The following is a 21580-nucleotide window of genomic DNA, read 5'->3' on the forward strand; positions in this document are numbered from 1 at the left end:
AACTTTATTTCCCCGACCATCAAGTTGTTAGTAGGCATTTTCTGCCTATTTTGCTAACTGTCTGTGAACCAGTTCTGAACATGTTTGTTTCGGACTTTTTCACAGACAGGGTCCAAGGGCCGGATGAGGTTCCAAGGGCCGGATGCAGACATGACCTAAGAACACCACCCACGTGTACATCCTCCAGCAATCAGGACGACTAAGGCACCCTGATGCCTTGTTAGCAGCTCAACTTTGGCCAGCAATCGCCAAACCTCCAGGCCTTCAGTTTTTTTTATATCTTCAGAATAACATTAAATCACGACGTTGAAAGGATCGGAGCTCCAGAAATTTTTCTTTCGGATCTTTAATCGCTCTAAGTGTGCTCGGATTGTTAATACTTAACCTGTTTATTGTTTCTGATTTTATTTTAGTTATGTGTAATGATTAAGGGTAATTTTCTAATTAGGGCCGGCCAATTCTTTAGATAATGTAATTTTAAATCCATGTTAATATATTTGTCAATCAATTTATCAAATATGATTTTAATGTGAAAGTAATCAAAAGTTAAATAAACATAGAGGTACTTATATCTAGACAAAATCATTATTTTGCCCTTTGAAACTAAAAGATCCACCAGTTACACAAATCTTCAAGAGAAAGTGAAGTGTGACAAAAATAATAGCAGTGCTTAGGTTTACTGTTTACTCTGTTATTAACTGATATGTAACAAGGATTACGTTGGATTGAATTGCCTATTGAAAATATTTCGTCTGTGTCATGAGTATAATGACCAGCTGTAGGGACATTTTAAATTCAGCTAGTCAGAAGTGTAGTTTGTTTTTCTTAGATATATATGTTAAAAACTTAACTGTTATTATAATGGCCTTCAGATGCCATGCTTTGGTATTAAGATTATTAAAAAAATATTTAAAATCAAACTGATCTGCAATCAAACTATTAAATGCTTAAGGTAACTTCATGTTACCTAAATACGAAAGTTAACTTAGTACATTATCATTTAAAAAATGTAAAACATATCTATGTTTGTTTAGTAAGTTGTAAGTGGGTAAATATTAGTAAAGCGTCTGTATTATAAAAATACTTTTCTCAAATTTTTGTCTACCAAAAAACATTTTTATGCATATAAAATTTCTGTGCAAAAACCTTATGGTTCTAATGTGGCATGCCACTAGTAGCATGGTGCGAGACTGGTACACAAATCAGTTTACTTTCATACAGTTAAGTTATGCAGTGTTCATTCGTGATCTGCCATTTGCCGTCCTATAGATTTAGGTTGATGCGAGTGTTCGTGTGAAGAGACAAACCAATATAATAACTACGTTGGCAAAGTCGCAGCAGCCATCCCACCTCCCTCTTCTCTTCTAGTGTGGCGTGAGGGGAAATGGGCAACAGGCCGTTCCAGAGGGTGTCACGAGATGGGTAGCGATTTTGCAGATGCAGACATTTACGTCTATTATTGCCACTGATAATGTTCAGCGGTGACATACCTGTTCAAATGCAGGAATCAGTGTAAGAATGTCTTAAGGCATGTCTAACTGGTGATTTCCTCAAATTCTGATGGTTTTTACTCCTCAAAGAAGTAGGTTTAAAAAGGCAATTTTTGTGATATTGGTGGGGTTGAGAAAGTGCAAATGTGGGTACAAGGCAACTTAATTCCCCAAACTGGCGTTGAATGTACTTTTTATTTCTTTCATGCGCAAACAAAAATTAAAAATCTCAAGTACTTTTGAAATGAGAGTTGTAGATATAAACGTCTACCGTGCCTTTCTTCCAGTGTTTAGATGGCACCATTAACATTCCTACTATCGTAAGCTCTGTAACACTCTGGAACTACCCCTGCAGGGTTTGACTACCTTCCAGCCAGAGGCAGTCACATCCATGTCCTAAACGGCAAAAGGCAGAAATATCTAAACAAAACACAAAAAAGCTATCCAAAGAATAAATGCATGAATTAATTATGATTCATAAGGTTTAAAATCATAGTGACATATTGTTCTGTACTGTCAATACAAGTTGTTTCATTAAGCGAGGTGGCGGAGTAGCTAAGGCACTGGGATCACAATCCAGACTTCCTTGTCGGCCATCGTGATTTCTAAATAATTGCAGGCAAGTGCTGTCCCCAATATCCCTCCTGCCCTAGATCTAACGACTTTGCCAGTAATGGAACTTCCTTATAATCGCAGGTGTGATGTAAGTCCGTTCTCGTCAAGCACGGGGGCCAGCGATCGAGGCGATGGCTCGGAGTCAGCCCTGGCGGATCGGCTGAGCGAGCTGGTGCGTGCGGGCAGCCGACTGCTGAGCCCCGAGCTGTGGTCGTGGGGTGGCTCCAGCCACGGCCAGCTGGGCGTCGGGGACACAAGCAAGCGAGCACGGCCAACGCTCGTCTCCCGTCTGGCCGGCCAAGGCGTGCACGAAGTGGCATGCGGCCGCCTGCATGCCCTCGCCGTTACCCTGGATGGTCGGGTGTTCACGTGGGGTGGCAACGTCTGCGGGCAGGTGTCCCAGGTGCAGAGCTCTCCCCGCCATGTGGCCAGTCTAGTGGAGAGGGCTTGGAGTGTGGCTGCAGGCGACTGTCACAGCCTGGTGTTGACTCTCCCAGGGAATGTCTTTTATCTAAGTAAAACCAGGCAAGTGTCTTTAATGTACTGAACTTGTTACTAATCTATCAGTTGAACCAAACTTATCACAATTTGTGAAATTTCTCTTTTTGGTAAATGTTTACCGCTTTGAGTTTCCGTAACATCATTTCAATATACTTGTATGCTTGTAGTGTGTGTGTGAGTCGTTTTATGTCTTGTTAAATATTGTGATGTGATATTTATTCAAGTATATGAGTAGGGAGAGCGGGGGACTCTGGCGATCTACCTATTGCAAGGGGGGAGCGGGGTGTATGATAGGATCAGCCCCTCAGAGGGGGAGGGGGAAGTCCGAAGGCAGGAGTGAGGAGCTGGTGCGGGAGACGGGGGATGCTAGTTAGTGGTGTTATTCTCGTCCACTTGTGATGTCATATCCCTACCCGGAAGCTTCTGCTGTTGAAGTCAAGGTCATCTTGGTTCAGATTTTCGAAGCTAGGGAGCGCTGGTGTGGAGCGCTGGTGTTATTCTAAGAAAAAAATCTTTATTGCAGCGACCACGCCCCGAAACCTAAGATGCGGATCGGAAGGCAGCGATGCTAGCCACTAGACCAGAGCATATGTTGAGGGAAGAAGAATTAAAGAAGGAAAATATGCTTTTAGTTGGAGGCGCGCCAAGTTTAAACTTATAGACTGGCGGCATATTGGAAATAATATCGTCTGCTGTAGGAAGCCATATTTATTTAGTACTCGCACCAAGTTTAAACAACCGGTCTGTTAAATAATGATGCAGTCTGCCAGTCTCAAGTCTCAGATATGTAGATTACATTGGCTTTGTTGTTACTTGTAGCATTATGTAACATGCAATGACAGAGTGAGTGTATGGTGAGAGATCCATTTGCAAGTTATTTTTAGAAGTAAATATTAACCATCTTAGATAAAATACAGCAGCAACAAGGAACCTTAATACTCTGCTATGTTACTTTTAGCTGGTAATAATCAATTGCCAGGTACACGTAACTCCGTGGACTCGTGGGCCGCGGCTGCTTGAGTGCGCTGTCGGTTTTAAAGACAGATGCACCCCATGCGGTTATCAGACGGTCCAGCGCGACTTTGCATGCCGCCATGCTCACGCCACTATGCTAGCTACGAAATCTTCAACACTAGACTTAACAGTATGCTATGACTATAGCTGAAGAGATGCTAGTAGGGGATGAACTTGACACTTTCTAACACAAGATAACTTTAATATTATTACTTAGCTAAATTATTATATGTAAATTTTTTATTCTTTTTAAAATTATGCTTACCACAAGAATAATATGCCTTGTTACCACTCACCACCTCCGGCTAGCTCAAATTTAGGTGATGAATAGAACATAATGGTTAGTAGATCACGAAAAAATTCTTATTCATGTTTGGTGTAATTACCTGTTTTTTATTCATATAAAAATTGAAATATATTCAGAACAGAACAAAAAAAATTAAACTGTTTATTCAAAAAGGAGAAAAATGCGGAGCCATAGCCCGGCCACAGCCTGCTCGGCCCGCCGCCCGAACAACGACCGCTCGGCCTGGTGCTCGGACAATGACTGATATTACAACCTTCCTTCCCTTTGTGCGGGCAGTGTCCTGGGCTCGCTGACGTAATTTTCAGCCAATCACGGCGCATGGCAACAGAGGCTCAACGAAATGCTTACTTCTGTTCCCACGACGCAGCGATTTTGTCTCTTTCTCACACTTCTGTGACCATGACTCACATGCCTAGAGTGTGAAATAAAGCCTCGGTTGTGGAAAAACTAAGGAGAATTACGTCAGCACGCCTTCCCACACAAAGAAGCCAGCAAAAAATTTACTAGAAAAATAAACTTGTGAATTTTAAAAATAAAAACAATAAACCAGGTGAATAACTTCTAAAAGGAAAAGTTTTTACATCTAACCTGAAATTTGACAAAAAAATTTATAACAAATTATTATTACTGGATTGTATGAGGAAGGCTATAATCTGGGTTGTTACAGCCTTTTAAAACATTAAATGAATATATTTAATACTAAATATATATGTCTATAACATACTGAAGAACATATGCCTATAACGTACTGGAGAACATATACTTATAAGCTAACACAATTTATCAAATATTGTCTGTAACACTATCAGTATAATGAACAGAATTTTCTATAAGACTATAGTGGTAACAAATCCTCTCACTATTAAAGGTTATCTATCACTATAATATTTTAAATATTTATAATGACATACGTAGTGGTAATAAATACTTAAGGAAAATAACTTATGTCAACACTTTTAAAAAATTAATTGATGCCAGACTTTTAAAATTTAAACATAACTAGTACCATAAATAAAATTGGCACCAGTAATAAAGATGGCTGCCTGCAGTAGACAATATATTTTTTTATTAGTTGCCATTGACTATAAAAAAAGATGCCGGATTTTGACACTTTAACATCTAAGTTTAAACTTGGCGCTAGTAATAAAGTTTGCTGCCTGCAGCAGACGATTATATTTTCAAATTTTGTGGCATCGTAAAAAAAATGATGGTTTGTAGCAGCCAACTTTTTTTTAAAATTTGGTGGCACCATAAAAAAGACCTGCCGGCCTACCGCAGACGATACTATTTTTAAATTTGCCACCAGTCTATAAGTATAGTCTTGGCGCACCTCTGGTGTTTGAATTTACCACCACCAACTAAAAGCATATATTCCTTATTTAATTCTTCTTCTCTCAACAGATGCTCTGGTTTGGTTGCTACCGTCACTGACTACCAATCCACGTCCTAGGGTTCAGGACGTGGTTGCTGCAATAAAGATTTTTTTTTTAAATAACACCAGCGCACTACACCAGCACTCCCTAGCTTCGAAAATATGAACCAAGATGACCATGACGTCAACAGCTGATGGTTCTCTGGGGAGGGATACATCACAAGCAGCTGAGAATAACACCGCTGACTAGCATACCCCTTCTCCCGTGCCGGCTCCTCACTCCTGCCTTCGGTCTTCCCCCTTCCCCTCTGAGGAACCTATGTTTAACATGCTGATCCAACCCCCTGCTCCCTCCTTCTTTAGGTAGATTGCTAGAGTCCCCCGCTCTCACCACGTATATACACCTATGTTGTAGTGGTGGTAAAATATTTTTTTAATCATGACTTTTTGATCTTTGAACAACTTTTTCTTTGGGGTTTTTGACTTACTATCTTGAGTGTATATTTATAGTTGTAATTCCTTTTTTATTTAATAATTAATGGAAACTTTTTATATATGTTTATTTCATTTTGACAGGAAGTTGTTAAAACCCGAGTCAGTAAACAACACAAATGTAGGAAACAAGTAAGGTACCACAACAAGACTGCAGTTTTGGTTCTTTAGAAGCTGAACCACTTTGCCATCTTTTTCTGTGAAGTGACTGAAAACCTAAATGATTAATTTCATGAAATACCATTATGCTCCTCATTTTGTTACATGGACATGGAGGAAACTATAATGTTCATTATGAAAGTATGAAGCTTAATGTACATATTATTTTTACAAAAAGATGCAACTAAGCTACACGTGTTGTTTAACTGTCATGGAAAAAGAATATGTTTATAGTGTGAACATATTGCAACTGACATTTCACTTTGCAGTGACAAGCCAGCGGGAAGTCCGGTCCCAATTGCGTTCCAGGAGGAGCCTGCAGTCTCCAGAAAGCACATATTCTGCAGCAAAGATGTGAGCGGCTGCCTGGTTTCGGACAGCCCTGTGTCGCCGGCCGTCCAGGACCTGGCTATCGAACAGCTGTTCCTGGAGGAGTTGTGCCTGGTCAGCCAGTCGCTTGTCAGGCCAGTGCAGAGAAAGAGTCTGGCCACGTCGGATGCCAGCATGTATGAGGTGCTGTGTTCGTGCCACGATGACCTGGTCAGCCTGACCGCGCTCAACGTGCGCACATACCGGGAGTACTGCGAGGGCAGGACGGACGCCAGCAGCATCACGTTCGTGCGGTGTGTGGATGAGCTGGTGAGGGCCTACAGGAGCTACTTGAACGCTGCGTGCGACGTGATGTCACTGAGCGGCTTCGCGAACATCCCCAAGATGGTGGAGGTGCCTCCCGGTCTGGCGGGGGTGTTCGCGGAGCGACTGCAGCCGGGGCGGGGTGGCAAGTCGGCGGAGGGAGTGGTGACTTGCGCTCTTCTGCAACCGCTGAGCCGCCTGCACATGTACAAGTGCATGATCCAGTCCCTGCTGCTGCGGAGCACGGGGCGGGAGGAAGAGGAGCGTCGACTGCGAGATGCACTGGCCAGGTGGGGGCAGTTGTGGGATGAGCAGGAGAGCCGGCGACGCGAGGCAGACACCACACGCCGGTTCTGGGAGAGTGCGGGCAGAGTGGTGGAGTTGCTGCGTGCGCCCAGAAGGCGCTTGGTCAGGGAGTCTCGCTCCCACCCCATCTACATGCTCAACTCGGGCAGGTTTTCCTCTCACTGGTTCATTCTGCTCAGTGACATCCTGGTGCATGTCACCGGGGGGAGCCACACCGTGCATCCCCTGGACACCATCTGGGTGGAGCCACTCCAGGATACAGACACGTTGCAGGTACCTACCTTGTGTTGTGGAACCCGCATGTTACTACTTATAATAAATATTTAATTCTGTTTGTGAAATACAGTAAGCACAGTAAAACATTTTTTAGATGACATAGCTTAAAATGTTGTCCCACCTGTTGTGTCAGAATGATATAGTACCAAATGTTTCCCATGTCATTTACCTTAACTTTCCTCTTTTAATAGGTTTGGAGTTATTAGAATTTCCCTTTTTATGAGTTCCAAATTAACACAAAATTACTCAAAAAATTTCACATTCTATAAAAATCTTTGCCTAATACTTTCCCGGATGCATCCTAACTGTCATCTCAAAGATCCAAAACAGCCCAGTGCCATCTTTGATGTAATATGATTTTCAGTGGTTCCTTTTTGTATATTTATGCACATAATGAAAAATGCACCTTTTACAGCACTTAAAATTCAAAACACATAAAAATAGCTGGGAGCATTCATAAGCACTATCAAAATCATGAACTATTCTCAGCATTTGAATACACAAGTAATCAAAGCTGTAACTCAAAACAGTAGCAGAAAAAATCATGTGGATGACTGAAAACACTGAGTATTTTTGATGTTTTAAACTGAAAGGAAACAGTTATTTTGAGTTTTGTATTTGTTTTATTAGGCATTTGAAACTGGGGAAAAATAAAACTATGACTTTGGACTACAATAGACAAAAGGGCACTTTTGCCATGGACGTATAAAAAGAAGTGAACGCGATAGTTCCAACTGTGTATTTATTGTATGTATTTATAGTTATTTATATTTATTTATGTATTTATAGTCACTATCTATCTACCACCATGCACACAGTAGCAGCTTATTTGCTGCATTTACCTATGGTAAAACAGAATTTGCATCACCAAAACAAAATAAAAGTAAATAAAAGTTGCAGAAAATGTGTCTTTATATTGCTGAACTAAAATATAGTTTATGTAGCTGCAGTTAAAATCAAAACGAAATAATAACTAGGTTTTAAAATGTAAATGTAATTCTTTTCGTCAATATTTTGCATGTAAAACTGTTACTAAAATAATTCACATTTTCCATATAATGGATTAGATTTTTCATAATTTTGCAGTTTACTTAAATTTCCTGTCCCAATAAAAATACTGTAAGTAAACAGTGTAATTCCATGTAGAATTAACTACTACATACAGTATATTTTCCGAACATCACAACTATTTAACTCATGAAAATCACTAGTTTTTTACTTAAAATTTTAACAAGTTTTCCTGCTTAAAAAAAACATTTTATTTGGTTTTCCCATTATTTTCTTAATTGCCAATGCCTTTATACAACAGTGGCACTACATCATAAGATGTTGGGATGCCTGGTATTTCCTTGAAAAATTACGTTATAAAAATAATATTTTAAAAATATTTGCTAAAATAATACTTTCATGTGAGTGTGCAACTTCATTTAGCAGCCAGACAGTTCTTTGTTCATCACATTTTGCAGTTCTTGTCCCTGTGCACATACTGTACTTCAGCCTCGACTGGCATTTCCTCTGTGTTTTGTGCGGGGAGATTGTCCTGTCTGCACATCTGCGTTTATTTGCGCTCTATGATATGAATTATGCCAAAGTCAGAAATCATACCGTGGGAACTAAATCCCATTCAGTATACTTGTGATTCGACAACACCCGTGAATAACCCCTAAAGTAACTACGATTTTTAGAGAATGGTGAAAAATTTAGTATATAAAGTCGAAAAATGAAGGAAATTAAAGGCAAATTACTTTGTTACATTAATTTTATTTATTTTAGATGCCAGATACAGTGCAACCTTAATATAACGAGCCTCAATATAACGAATTTCTCAATTTAACAAATTTTTCTTAATCCCCTAGAACTGCCCGTAAGAGCTAATGCAAAATATACCTTTACATTACGAATACATTTTATGAAAAACCTCTTTATAACAAATTTTTAATCATTGCGGAATATAGATGGTATTATTTACCTCTATTTAACTAATTCTTTCAACTTATAACCTTTTAATAACTTATCATATCAATTATTCCCACTTAATTTCACAAAATTCTTCGTAAGACAGTCATTGTTGTTTGATGCTAAGGAATGTAAACACTGTTGTTTGTAATTGTTGTTAGTTTTAAAATTGCAATGGCTGAGAAACAAAAAAGGTGTTCCTTAATTGTCGCAGAGAAACGAAAAATTATTAAGTAGACGAGAATCCTACAAAGAAAAAAATTAACATTGCTAAAAAGTTCTAAATTCCCACAAGTCCATTGTCCACAATTCTAAAGTTTAAAGATAAATTTTCCAAAGAAAGTGGGTTGCATGCAAACAGTAAACAATTGAAATTATGTGAATATACGGACGTAGAGGAATGTGTTTTGAAATTGTTAAAACAGTGCTGGGATAAAAACGTGGCAATCAGAGACCCTATTTTTCAGGAAAAAGCTCAACTGTTCGCAGTAGAATTGGGACATGCAGAGTTCCGTGCTAGCAGAAATAAGATAAGATTATTTTTTGAAAAATATGTGGTGAAAGTGCAGAAGTAAATGAAGAAGTATGTGATGAGTGGAAAGGCAAACTTGCATAGCAGACTGAGGGATATGACCCCGAAGATATCTTTAATTTTGATGAAACAGGACATTTCTACAAAAATGTTTACCTGACAAAACCTTATCATTCAAAGGTGATGTGTCATGGCGGGAAAAACAGCATGCTTCGTTTAACAGTGTTGCTAGGGACAAACTGTACCGGGCCAAACAAACTTAAACCACTCATCATTGGAAAATACAAAAATCCACAATGTTTTAAAAATGTCAATAATTTTCCAACAGATTACACGTCAAACACTAAGACTTGGATGACCTGTGATGCTTTTAAGAATTGGCTTAAAAGTCTTCATAAGGAGATGAAGAAAAAAAATAAGAAAATTCTTATTTTTGTCGATAATTGTACTGCTCATGGAGGCATTACTAATCTGACAAACATAAAAATTAAGTACTTGCCTGCAAACACCACTTGGAAACTTCAACCACTAAACCAAGACATCATTCAAAGCTTCAAAATGCACTATAGGAAGTAAGTTGTCAGACAGTATCTTGCTGATATTGAATACCAAACGCCAACTACAATTGATGTGTTATAAGCCATGTGGACAATTCCCAAGGCTTGGAATCAAGTCAGTGAAAAAACCATCACAAACTGCTTCAAAAAGAGTGGATTTAAAGTTCCATGTGATGGGAAGGATGATGAGAAGGATGACTTACCACTTGCAGAACTTGCTATGACCTGGCCAAGAGTTCAAGAAGAATTCAACCTTAAAGAGACTGAGTTCAAAGAGTTTGTTACCTTTGATGATGATTTAGCCGTCTGTGGAGAATTCACTGATGCTGAAATTGTCACATCTGTATTGCCAGTTGCTAATGAAAAAGCGGAAGAAGGTTAAAAAGAAGAGAGTAAAATCAACCAACGTGATTTTCCAATAAAAGATGCTCATAACGCTCTAGATGTAATAAAATGTGTATTTTAAAAAAAAGTTTGTTTAAGTGACAGTGTAGTCAAATCCATCATGGAATTGGATTGTGTTTTGGATATGATAACTAGCACCGTTGTTAAGCAGACCACAATTTGTGTGACTTTTTCTCTAATCAAGAGAAACAAAATGATGACTAAGCTACCATAACCACATTGTTGATTTTTTATGTTTATATGCGAATATTGTTTATTGATCGAAATTTATATTTTGGCAGAAAATTCTGTAAACTCTTTTGAAATAAAAAATTGAACCTCGTTAAAACGAATCGTAGTCCAACCTAACCTCAATATAACAAACCTCATTGTAACGAATTACTTGGTATAACCAATATTTTCTAATTCCCTTCAGTTTCGTTAAATCGAGGTTGCACTCTATTAGGGTTTTCTTTTCAAGCAATTTACTACGTAGCAGCACGTGTTATCTACACATGTTCTCCAATTGGTTGGGAAGGCTGAAACATGAGATATATTTGTGCTAAGGTACGTGTTATAGCTCATTGCTTACATATGTACTCACCCACACTACTTGAGACAGACATTCGTTGAGCTGTGTGGAAGTATCAGTGCCTAGACTCTCATGTACCCCCTTCCTTCCCTCCAGTGTTCGCCAGCCACACTGCATTGCTACAGCCGTTTCCCCAGCCCTACATTTTGCAACATGCCCCTTCCCTGCTAACATGTTTCCTTTTCCTAAACGTTCTGTTGATCTCTTCTTAGGAGTGTCAAATAATTTAGGAATCTCTTTGTATGATAGCTCAGAAGAATAAAATCAAGAAAAAAATTATATATAGTGTAATATTTGATAAATTCAGTATGGGGACAATGTTATTATGAACATTATTGACTCATAATTTTTGCCTTAGCTGCATATTAACATTAATGTTACAGGAAGATATAGAAAGAACATTTGTAGTAAAGGATAGTACTTATGCATCCTCGACTATTGGTGGGCATGTGACAATGTGACAAATAAATAAAATAAATAAATAAATTAGGTAATGAATATTGAGTTACTATGTAGTGTAAAAAAATTGCATTTTTCTCATTTCAATTGGACTGAGTGCATGATGTACAAAAATTCGTGAGAATTCATTTACATATCTAGGCCATATTTCATCATTTTAACTATCATAGTACATTTTTAGTCTTAATTTTTTTCACATAACCACAAATGGAATTTCTTTCTGCCTGTTTTTTTAACATTGACATTTTCTTAAAGAATGGATATGTAAATGCATACATACATGTGCATGCTTACTGGTACATATTATTTATTATTTTTAATAAAAATGCATTTTACAATTTTTAGCCTAGAGTTTTTAGTTTTAGAGTGATGTGTTTGTCATTACAGCCGAATGTTTCAGAATGCCTTGCTGCTGACAATGCCAGAGGAAACACTAACTCTGTACACACCCATGGCGTTTGACAAGTCGGAGTGGCTGCAAGCCTTTAATGCAGCCATCAAGAAAAGTCTCCAGAAGAGCCACCTACACTTTCCGCCCTCTGCCCGGACGGCCAGCTACACGTTCACCAAACACCCACAGTACAAGGATGCCAAGTACACAGGTCAGTGCTGCTGAGTGGTGTTGTATTGTAGATGTGGATCAGGGTGACACAGTGGTAAGACACTGGACTTGCTTCCAGGTGACCACGTTCAAATCCCAGTCTGGCTTCAGTGATTTCAGTTTTCCACACTTTCCTGAAATAACTCCAGACAATTACAGGCAACGGCCGATTCCTTCCCCAAATTCCGTAGCTTGTGTTGTGTGTTACCATCTCGAATGACTGAGCTGTTGGTGAAGCGACATTGATGTCAGTCCAGGTCGCTGGATCAGCGGCAAGCTTCACGGCCCCGGGAAGCTGGAGTGGGTGGATGGCCGCACGTACGCGGGACAGTTCCAGAACAGCCAGATTCAGGGATACGGCCGCATGGACACCCCTGAAGCGAGCACATACGAGGGGCAGTGGAAGGATGGGCAGCAGAATGGCGTTGGAATCATGAAGTAAGTACAGCAGCATTCCATTTATGTCAATGCAAAGCAGTTACATTGGTGACTATGTTACTATTTTTGGTATTGAACAACTGTTTTGAAGGTACCAGTAACACCGAACTCTTTGAAACCAAATGTTTGATAAGGTCACGAGTTAGATAATCTATATTTTAAACCTATTGTTTTTTTTTTACTTTATATTATTAGTTAAGAAAATTAGTAAACCATCTTTGATTAAAGTGAAGCAGAAAGAAGCTGCGAAAGTAGTAGGCTGATGTAGAAATACAGTGATGATGATGGTATAGGCAAAAATATCAGTTACTATGCATACTTTAGTTTTAGTTATACCATCAGACCCATCAATGAAGTTTTAACTTCAGGCTGATACAGCTGTTAAATACACTCAGTCATGTTGAGTAATGCGAATGTTCTTCAAAACATCTCCCTTATTTGTTTACCTACTTTATAAGTTGATATACTATAGAGTAGCAGTTGTAAATCATTGCATATATGTAGTATTTCCATTTTTGTTTGTATCATTAATATTATAATTAATTGCTGTTATTCAAATTTTAATTCAGGTCATCTCTGAAATGTTTTTGATAAATAATTTTATTTAGAGATGGGTGAATCCGTAAATTATTAGTAGAGTTGAGATTGAGTAGTTGCACATGTTTTTCCTTAAATTATAGTAAGATTAAGAACATTAGAATTATTGCTGGTTCAACTTTGATTCTGGAATCCGCCAATTCCATTGATTCCAATGGTATTGAAGTTTTCAGAGACAATTGGTTTCGGAATCGAAGCTGATTGATGCTCTTCCTGTAGCACAATCTTAGAATTTGAAATTTTTTTTTAAATTTTGAACAGCGGATTCAAACTCAATTTTTAATTACTTTAAGTAAATATTTTCATCTGTCTAATTGGGTGATTCTCCATTAATCGGTCCGATATCACACTAATCGGCCGGTATACTAATCAGCCAATATCACACTAATTGGCGATTACTGCACTAACAGGCCAATACCTTACTAATGGGTTGATGCCCCACTAATCAACCGATACACCATTAATTGGGAGATAATCCACTGGTTGGCTGATATCCCACAAATTGGCCGATACCTCACTAATCTGGGGACATCCCTCTAATCATGTGACTTTGGACTAATCAGGCTATTTCTGACAAATTGGGCTATTTCTGAATAATCAGGCTGGTTTGAATGATCAATATTTTACACTTGTGTTTATGATTTATTAGTGTTTTTGCAGATGAATTAGGGTATTTAGCCAATTTGATATAAGTCTGATTTTTTTAAATTAGAGTTTTGTTCAGTTAACAGGGTAACATTGATTTTTCATAATTATGGCCAAATTTTGTAGTAATAATTCTAATTAAAACATGATTTTATTACAACTATAATTAGTACATAAGTCTATAATTCTGTTGATGTTTAAAGGAGTATTTATTCTATTTTTAATTCAGTGATTAATTACAACTGTCACAGTATAAAAATACAGATAATTTATGTATTTTAAATGATAGTGCCCTATTTTATCAACTGTTTATTAATTGTCATAGTTGTGATTAAACAAAAAAAATCATATGTTTCTAATTAATTTTGTTGATAACAAATATCTGAATATACAAATCTCGACTAAAGCATTATTTAAAAGACTATAGAATCTAATGGATCGGAAAATCTTAATTGGCATATTTATGGACCTGACCCAGCACTAATTAAAGTGGATAGTTATTGTACAATACTTAGTGTCAAAATAAAATATGTATGCAGAAACTTACTAATAGAAATAATTATTTGAATTCATTTTGCAAATTAATTTGTTCATATAATATTAAATCTATTGCATTCTTAATCTAATAATCATTTTATATTTGTAATATTTTCACTATTTAAATAACTTATTTTCAATTAGGCTGTTTTTGAAACTATTCAATAGACGTGTTAAAAAATTGTGTATAAACTATGAAATTTAAAAAAAAAAAAGTGCAAACAAGCAGGAGAAAGTTTAATTTGTTATATTTTTCCTTTTTCTTCTACATTTTTGGTTAGCAGCAATTTTCCCCAATGCAAAAATAATGATATATTACACCATATACTTTTCACAAAAAGTAGCAGGAAACTGGATGTACATAAAAGCATATTTTATACACAAAAACAAAGTTGTTCCAAATTTTGACTAGATATTAAAAAAATTGAACCTATATTTTGTATCACTTTCCTGTTATTAAATTTGAGCCAAACATTGATACTATTGATTGATGCTGTAGTAAAAAAACGTACACTTGAGACATTGGAAGTGTTTTTCCTAGTTTGTTTGCTGTTTCAAATTACAGTTTAAAACATTCCTGCACAATACGATTTCCCTTCTCATACAATCAAATGTTTCGGTCCCGCCATTTGCTCCATATGATGTGGGTTATTATTTTCCATGTGAGTTCCCTGTATAACTAGTTTCCCATATAAAACAATTTTTTTTTAAAAGTTGAAATGATTTATTCTTTAGGAAATTACATTTTCTTCTTTAATTAACAATAATACGTAATTGTTTGAAATGAAAATATCATAAGGACATGTTTTCAAATGTTATGAACAGTGGCAGATTTAGAAGGGGGGCGTGGGGGCAAGTGCTCCCTACCCCCCTCTCCCCCCCAGAAGGTTAAAATATGCACTGGATATTACAATTTCTAAAGTAATAAACAGGTATTATACTAGGCCCAGACTACCGGTGCCCCACCAGAAGTCAATCCTGGGTCCGCCTCTGGTTACGACCTCGATTTGTTCCACGTCCGCCGCTGCTGTGCAGCGTGTGTAAGAATGAAGCCAGCGCTAGTTGACATTGTGCTAGTTAGGTTGATGCCTGTGGGTCATTCCATGTCAAATCAGCACAGTTTTAATTTAAATTCAACCTGACTCTCTTAGATTTCAATGATTTTTCGTTTATAGTTTACCCGCATGAAGTAATGAAGAGTAATTTTTTAAAAATATTTTTTAAGTGAATGGTTTTTTAAAAATTAATTTACAAAGTTTACAAAATAACCAAATTTTTGCATGTTTGTGATCTAGAAAATAATTTGACATTCAGGAATGGTTGATGTTAGAAAGCTCAAATAGGTCCCATTTTAAAGCTTTTTTAATGGGCTTTCATATGACATACAACTCAATACGGGTTGCTTCATTAAAAAATACCAAAAAATATTATGAAAAATTTGAAATTTGGTATACTCAAAAAGGGACAATTATGAAAATTTAAAAAATTTCCCAAAAATTGGTTTTACTATTCTTATTTTACATATTAAAAATCATTGTGGGATCCTTATGAGTTCATGAGATATGAGTAGAGTCCCGTAAACGTAGTTTTATTTTTCCTTAAATTTCGTTTTGAAAAAATCAAATTTCGGTTTTATTTCGCTGTTTTGGTTTTTCATGTTTAACTTTTGAGAATGGTATTATGAACTACATATTCAAACGACACCACAAATTTTAAAAGAATGTATTAACTATACGTAAGGAATTTTACTAATAAACATAAAAAAGTAAGATTCCTGTACAAATAAACCATACATATTTGAGCATTTCACTTTACATGACACCTAGATTAAAAAAAAAAAAACTTTAATAGGCTGGTTTACAACTGCAGGGCATTGCTTAATATTAAGCATATGTCTTTGTAATTGTTAATAAATAAATACAGTTTCAATTGTCCCAATTGGAAAGCAATATTTCAATGTAAAATAACAATGTTTAGTTGAAAGACACCATTGTATAGACTTCAGCATTTTCTGGTTTGAGATTTCTTCTTCTGTCGCTAACTATGCAAGCATATGTAGAAAATGACCTCTCTGAATCAACATTGTTTGGAGGCAACCATAGTAATTTTAAAGCAAATGTTGCAAATTCAGGATATTCTGCTTTAAGTGAACAGAGAATTTGACACAGATCAACAGTCTGTGTGTGTGCTACTCGTAACTGTTCTGAAACTACTCGTTTCAGGACTGTCAAACCTTCAATAATACAGTAGAATCCCGCCGATGCGACCCCCCTCTGATGCGTTCATTCCGTTTATACGACCGTTTTTTGAGAAAAAGTGAAAAATTTGAGCAGAGAAAGTCGAAAATTTGAGTAAAATCTGCTGAAAAACAAGTCTGTTACACTTTGTTGGGCGCTATGTGTTCACGTTTATCTTGGCGAGAGCTGTACTGTAAGCAGACAGGCATACAAAAGACGGCTAAAAATAGATACCACCCCTCTAGACTGTCCACGCGGCAGTGTCTAGCCGAGCTAGGCGCGTCCACTATCGCACGAAAAGCCGTCTCAGCTGTCATGTTATCTTACCCGCCTGCACGAAAAGCCGCTGTGGTAGCTTCTGCGAGAGCGTAAGAAACTCGTCCGGCCAGGCTGGCAGTAGCGGTGCCTTGATGTCATACGTGACGTGACGCTTACCTCTCCCATCCCCTGCTAATTCTTCAAGGCTCATCCCTCCCAGAGCCACAAACCATGTAAAAACACCCCCCCTTCCCTTTTCCGACTAACATTTCAACACATTCCCTCCCTTATTTCCACCTTCTGCGTGAGAAACTGTCAGTATCCTCCTCCCCTCCCACACCGCGTGCGGCAAAAGCCAGGTTGTACAGTCCATTCTCGGTAAAATAAATATTTTTATGGGCTTATACGACTGTCCTTCGCCGTTAATAAATACTTTATAAGTTTAAGTTATTATGATACAATTTGTTTATTAGTCACACAGCAATTTCTGCTGAAAAATCACTAATACCTCAAATTTTATTGAATAGAAAAATTTAGCAGGGCTGTAAATATATTTATTTTACTGCATAGTTACTTTTCCATCTGCATTCCAACATGTTTTTTTTTCCTTTTCTTTTTTTTTTTTTCGCTGTGAAGGGACGTGGAAAATATAATTGCTTGAGCTGTCAAAATAAACATTGCTGACGGCAAGGGCAGGAGCGCATCTTGTCGGTCTGTCGCTGTGATTATCTACTCCAAAAACATGTCACAGCATTTCAGGATAGCATTGTTCTTATATATTTCGTTTATAGCCGAATGTTTTCTACCTGATTCACACAAGTTCCTTCGCCACGTTTTGAACGATAATAACCACCAGCCGGCTAGCATAGCCATACTCGCGTGATGCGAATTCACTTAGCGCGAGTATTTATCGGAACCCATTGTTCGGGGTATGCTCAGGTACGTTTTTCTCTTTTTAATTTGTTTATGATTGCAGTTACTGCTTTCGTTTCAAATTGTCATGATTACATGATGGGAATACTGTAAATCATTATTTACTTTCATTACTACAAAGCGGCCATGTTGGAACTTAGAAAAATGGCGATGTGCCGTCAACGTCGTGTTTACTTGTTTTTCGCAATGTCTTGCATGGGTGGTCTAATTCATTAGCCAGAGTCTAATTATTATCTTCGCACAAAATACTCAAAATATTAATATCAGTTTTATTTCTCAATGCTGTGCGATTTCGGTGTTTTGTCGCGAATTAAGGTAAATTGCGGTGTTATTTCGCGATATCGCGATTCGCGAAATTTCCGTGTCTCTAGATATGAGGCATAAATCTTTATGAGTTCAGAGCAGGTATTTAATAGCACCAATTTTTGTTCATTTATTTACTTTAAACCACTCCAAAGTACAAATGTTGAGGTTTTAAGTACTTACATACAAAGTAATTGATAATTTTATAGGTATATATGCAGTATTTATTAGGCTACTTAACAGGTTTAACAGGCAGCATTTATAAAGAAAGGTAGTATGTTTTTATGGCTCACTCTTACATGACTGGCTATGGTAGAGATTTTGGCAATAAAATAAAGAAGAGAAAAATAATATCTGCATCATCTAAATATGTTTGTCATGTTTGAGGGTGTTCATCAATTTTACATGTCATGTGCCATAAAGAATATCACCATATGTTTAGAGCAGTTTTGTGCCTGACTGCATAATGTTGTGTTTTTATACTGGAGGAATGAAAAGTAGCACAAGATAAGTGATTACTTATTCGTCAGGTACATGTGAATTGTGATGCACTTTATAGGCAGATTAAGTAGTTTTTCAACTAAGCTAACTAGATGCAGATAGCATAAATTCCTAAGTTTGAAGGGAAGTTAGACAGACATATTATAGACATAGACAAGAAGAACTTTCTGAACTTGTGCCACCACAAGAGAGACTTTCTTATTGATGCAGTATGGCATTTTTCAGCAACAGCACATGGTAAAGGGCCATGTGATGGTATTGGAGGCACCATTAAGAGATTGGCAGCACGTGAAGTTTTCAAAAACTATATGAAGACCAAGTAATGACTCTAAGAAGACTATGATTGGGCAAAATAAAACATTTTGGATATAAACTTTACCCTTGCTACACAAGAAGAGTACATTGTAACAGAATAATTCTTGACAATTAGGTTCAGCTCTTCATGAACCATTCCTGGTACCATGATACTACATCCTTTCTTACTAGTAGAGGGTAAAATGAAAGTACAGTAGAATCTCATTAATCCAGCACTCCAATAGACCGATACGTCCAATAATCTGGCACCCTCCGCCCGCGCTACCCTCGCCCCTCCCCACGCCACACACTGCGTATGCGCTCTGTCGTCATCGAGCTGTCTAACCTCAAAACTTATCACGTGCTCGTGCATATCTATTTACCTGCTGTTTTCAAGTGAGAATAGTCTAGTTAAAAATGTCAAGTAAACGGAAAAACAAGACTCTAGCTTTGAAAGATAAAATGGACATTTTAAAGAAGTTAGATCGTGGAGAAAACATGTGCAAATTGGCAAAATAATATGGAGTTGGGTGTGCTACAATAAATGATCTTAAGAGAAAAAAACAAAAGTTAGTGGACCACGTGAAGAAAACGATGGAATCTGGACCAGGAAAGCGTAAAACATTTAAGAGTTGGTGATTGTCCAATGATGGAAAACACTCTCTACATGTGGTTCATGCAACAGTGTTCTAAACACATTCTTGTATCTGGAGAAATTCTGAAAGCAAAGCAATTAAATTTTATAAAAAGTTACCAAAAAAGGTGATTTTCGTGCCAGTGATGGGTGGCTGGATAAATTTAAAAAGCGATTTGATATCCATCTCTTAACCATATTGGGTGAAAAATTGTCAAGCGACAAATCTGCAGTGCAGCCATTTATCCAGCATTTTAAAGACAAAGTAGAGAATCTGGGTCTTCTTTTTGACCAAATCTATAATGCAGACGAGAGTGGTCTGTTCTGGAGACTGTTGCCCAATAAAACATTCATATCCTCTAAATAAGCGAGGGCACCAGGTCGTAAAGTTAGTAAAGATAGAATCACATTTATGCCATGTTCAAATGATACTGGAACACACAAATTGGATTTGTTAGTGATTGGTAAATCTAAAAATCCCAGAGCTTTAAAGAAGATTTGTCTGCCAGTCTGCTACAAGAACCAATTAAAAAGTTGGGTCACGAGAGAGGTATTCAGTGAATGGTTTCATAAAGACTTTGTCCCAGACGTGAAGAAGTTTATGAAAAGATCCAACTGGCCCATAAAAGCTTTGCTCGTACTTGACAATGCTCCAGACCACCCAAATGAACAAGAACTTGATCAAGTGATGGGAATATCCAAACCATCTTTCTTTCTACCACCAAACTGCACACCTTTATTGCAGCCGATGGATCAAAATGTTATCCAGAAAGTATAAAAATAATAAGCTCATTCATATTATTTCTCAGGTTGGTGACATAACGCAGAGCCTTAAATAATTGAATTTGAAGGATGTTGTATTCTCTCTCGCTCACGCATGGAACTCTGTTTCACCTGACTTAATCCAATCATAATGGAAAAAACTATGGCTTACAATGAATGCTGCATCACAGGAAACAGAAGAATGGGATCCAGAAGATAATCTACCTATTGCTAGGGGCCTGTTCTTTTCGCAATCGCGATTAAACGATGATAAACGCAAAATCACCGTAAATACAGTTTTTACGCGAAATCGCCATAACACAGCGTTTTTACACGGAATTTAAATACTGGGTAAAAGACTTGTCACTGGTAAAAAAACACTGCAACATGGCCGCCACTGAACATTAGTCATAAATGCACTAAAGCAAGCAAAAGCTTACACACGCTGACGTTATAATTTTAAACCCAAAAATATACTGTAAAAATACGCAAAACTACAGCGTTTATTTTCCTTTCCGGCATAATGTTTTGATAGATAAGACAAACAGGCGAAGTTTTAAAGGCTACGCACACCGCTTGGGGCACTGACGTCAGCTTGGAACAGCGACACCGGATAAATACATAAGCAAGCAGATGATTGGGCGAACGGTGGCGAACGGTGTTTGGAACAGCCTTACGTGAGTGGCCATACCACGTCAGCCGGGGGCGCTGGCATATAGTTGGAACAGCGTCGTAGTATCAAGCAGATTATCGGGTGAACCAGGCCCTGGAAAGTCTTATAGGGGACCTAGGGAACTATCTTTACTTCGTCACCCAGCCGTACGGGGCAGCACAAGCATTTTAAATCGCGCCAAAAAGCGGAAAAATCTAAACAAACATTCATTTTCAAATGGTGTGACGATGATGATTAGTTGGTCAACAGTGTTTTATAGATCTTGTTAAAGGGATTAATAGTTTTACAGATTAGTTTATGGGAACGAACTAATAATCAGTGTCTAAATCAAAAGTTTGTCATATAAATATATGTAACCTATTTGTTTAAGGTATTCAGTAATCTAATGATTAGGTTCAAGTAATATTATTTAACTTAAATAATTTCAGATATATTTACAGTAACACACACACTTTTTTTTCCAAGTTTTTAGCACCGCTTTTGTGTTTTTAAGTAAATTTTAACACAGCTTTTGTGTTTTTA

At 37.4% G+C, this 21580-nt stretch overlaps 1 protein-coding gene across 5 annotated transcripts in view; it reads left to right on the top strand.

Annotated features, from left to right (window-relative positions):
• Window positions 1-21580, top strand: part of LOC134527381 (alsin) — a 239496-nt gene that overhangs the window by 57753 nt on the left and 160163 nt on the right. For all 5 annotated transcript variants that reach the window (XM_063360022.1, XM_063360024.1, XM_063360019.1 and 2 more), the window contains exons 3-6: window positions 2187-2630; window positions 6220-7162; window positions 12046-12247; window positions 12504-12684. In XM_063360022.1, coding sequence (XP_063216092.1) covers window positions 2187-2630; window positions 6220-7162; window positions 12046-12247; window positions 12504-12684 — 1770 coding nt within the window. The remainder of the gene's footprint in view (window positions 1-2186; window positions 2631-6219; window positions 7163-12045; window positions 12248-12503; window positions 12685-21580) is intronic.

Source organism: Bacillus rossius, chromosome 1 (assembly GCF_032445375.1).
Source record: "Bacillus rossius redtenbacheri isolate Brsri chromosome 1, Brsri_v3, whole genome shotgun sequence".
Taxonomy (NCBI): Eukaryota; Metazoa; Arthropoda; class Insecta; order Phasmatodea; family Bacillidae; genus Bacillus; species Bacillus rossius.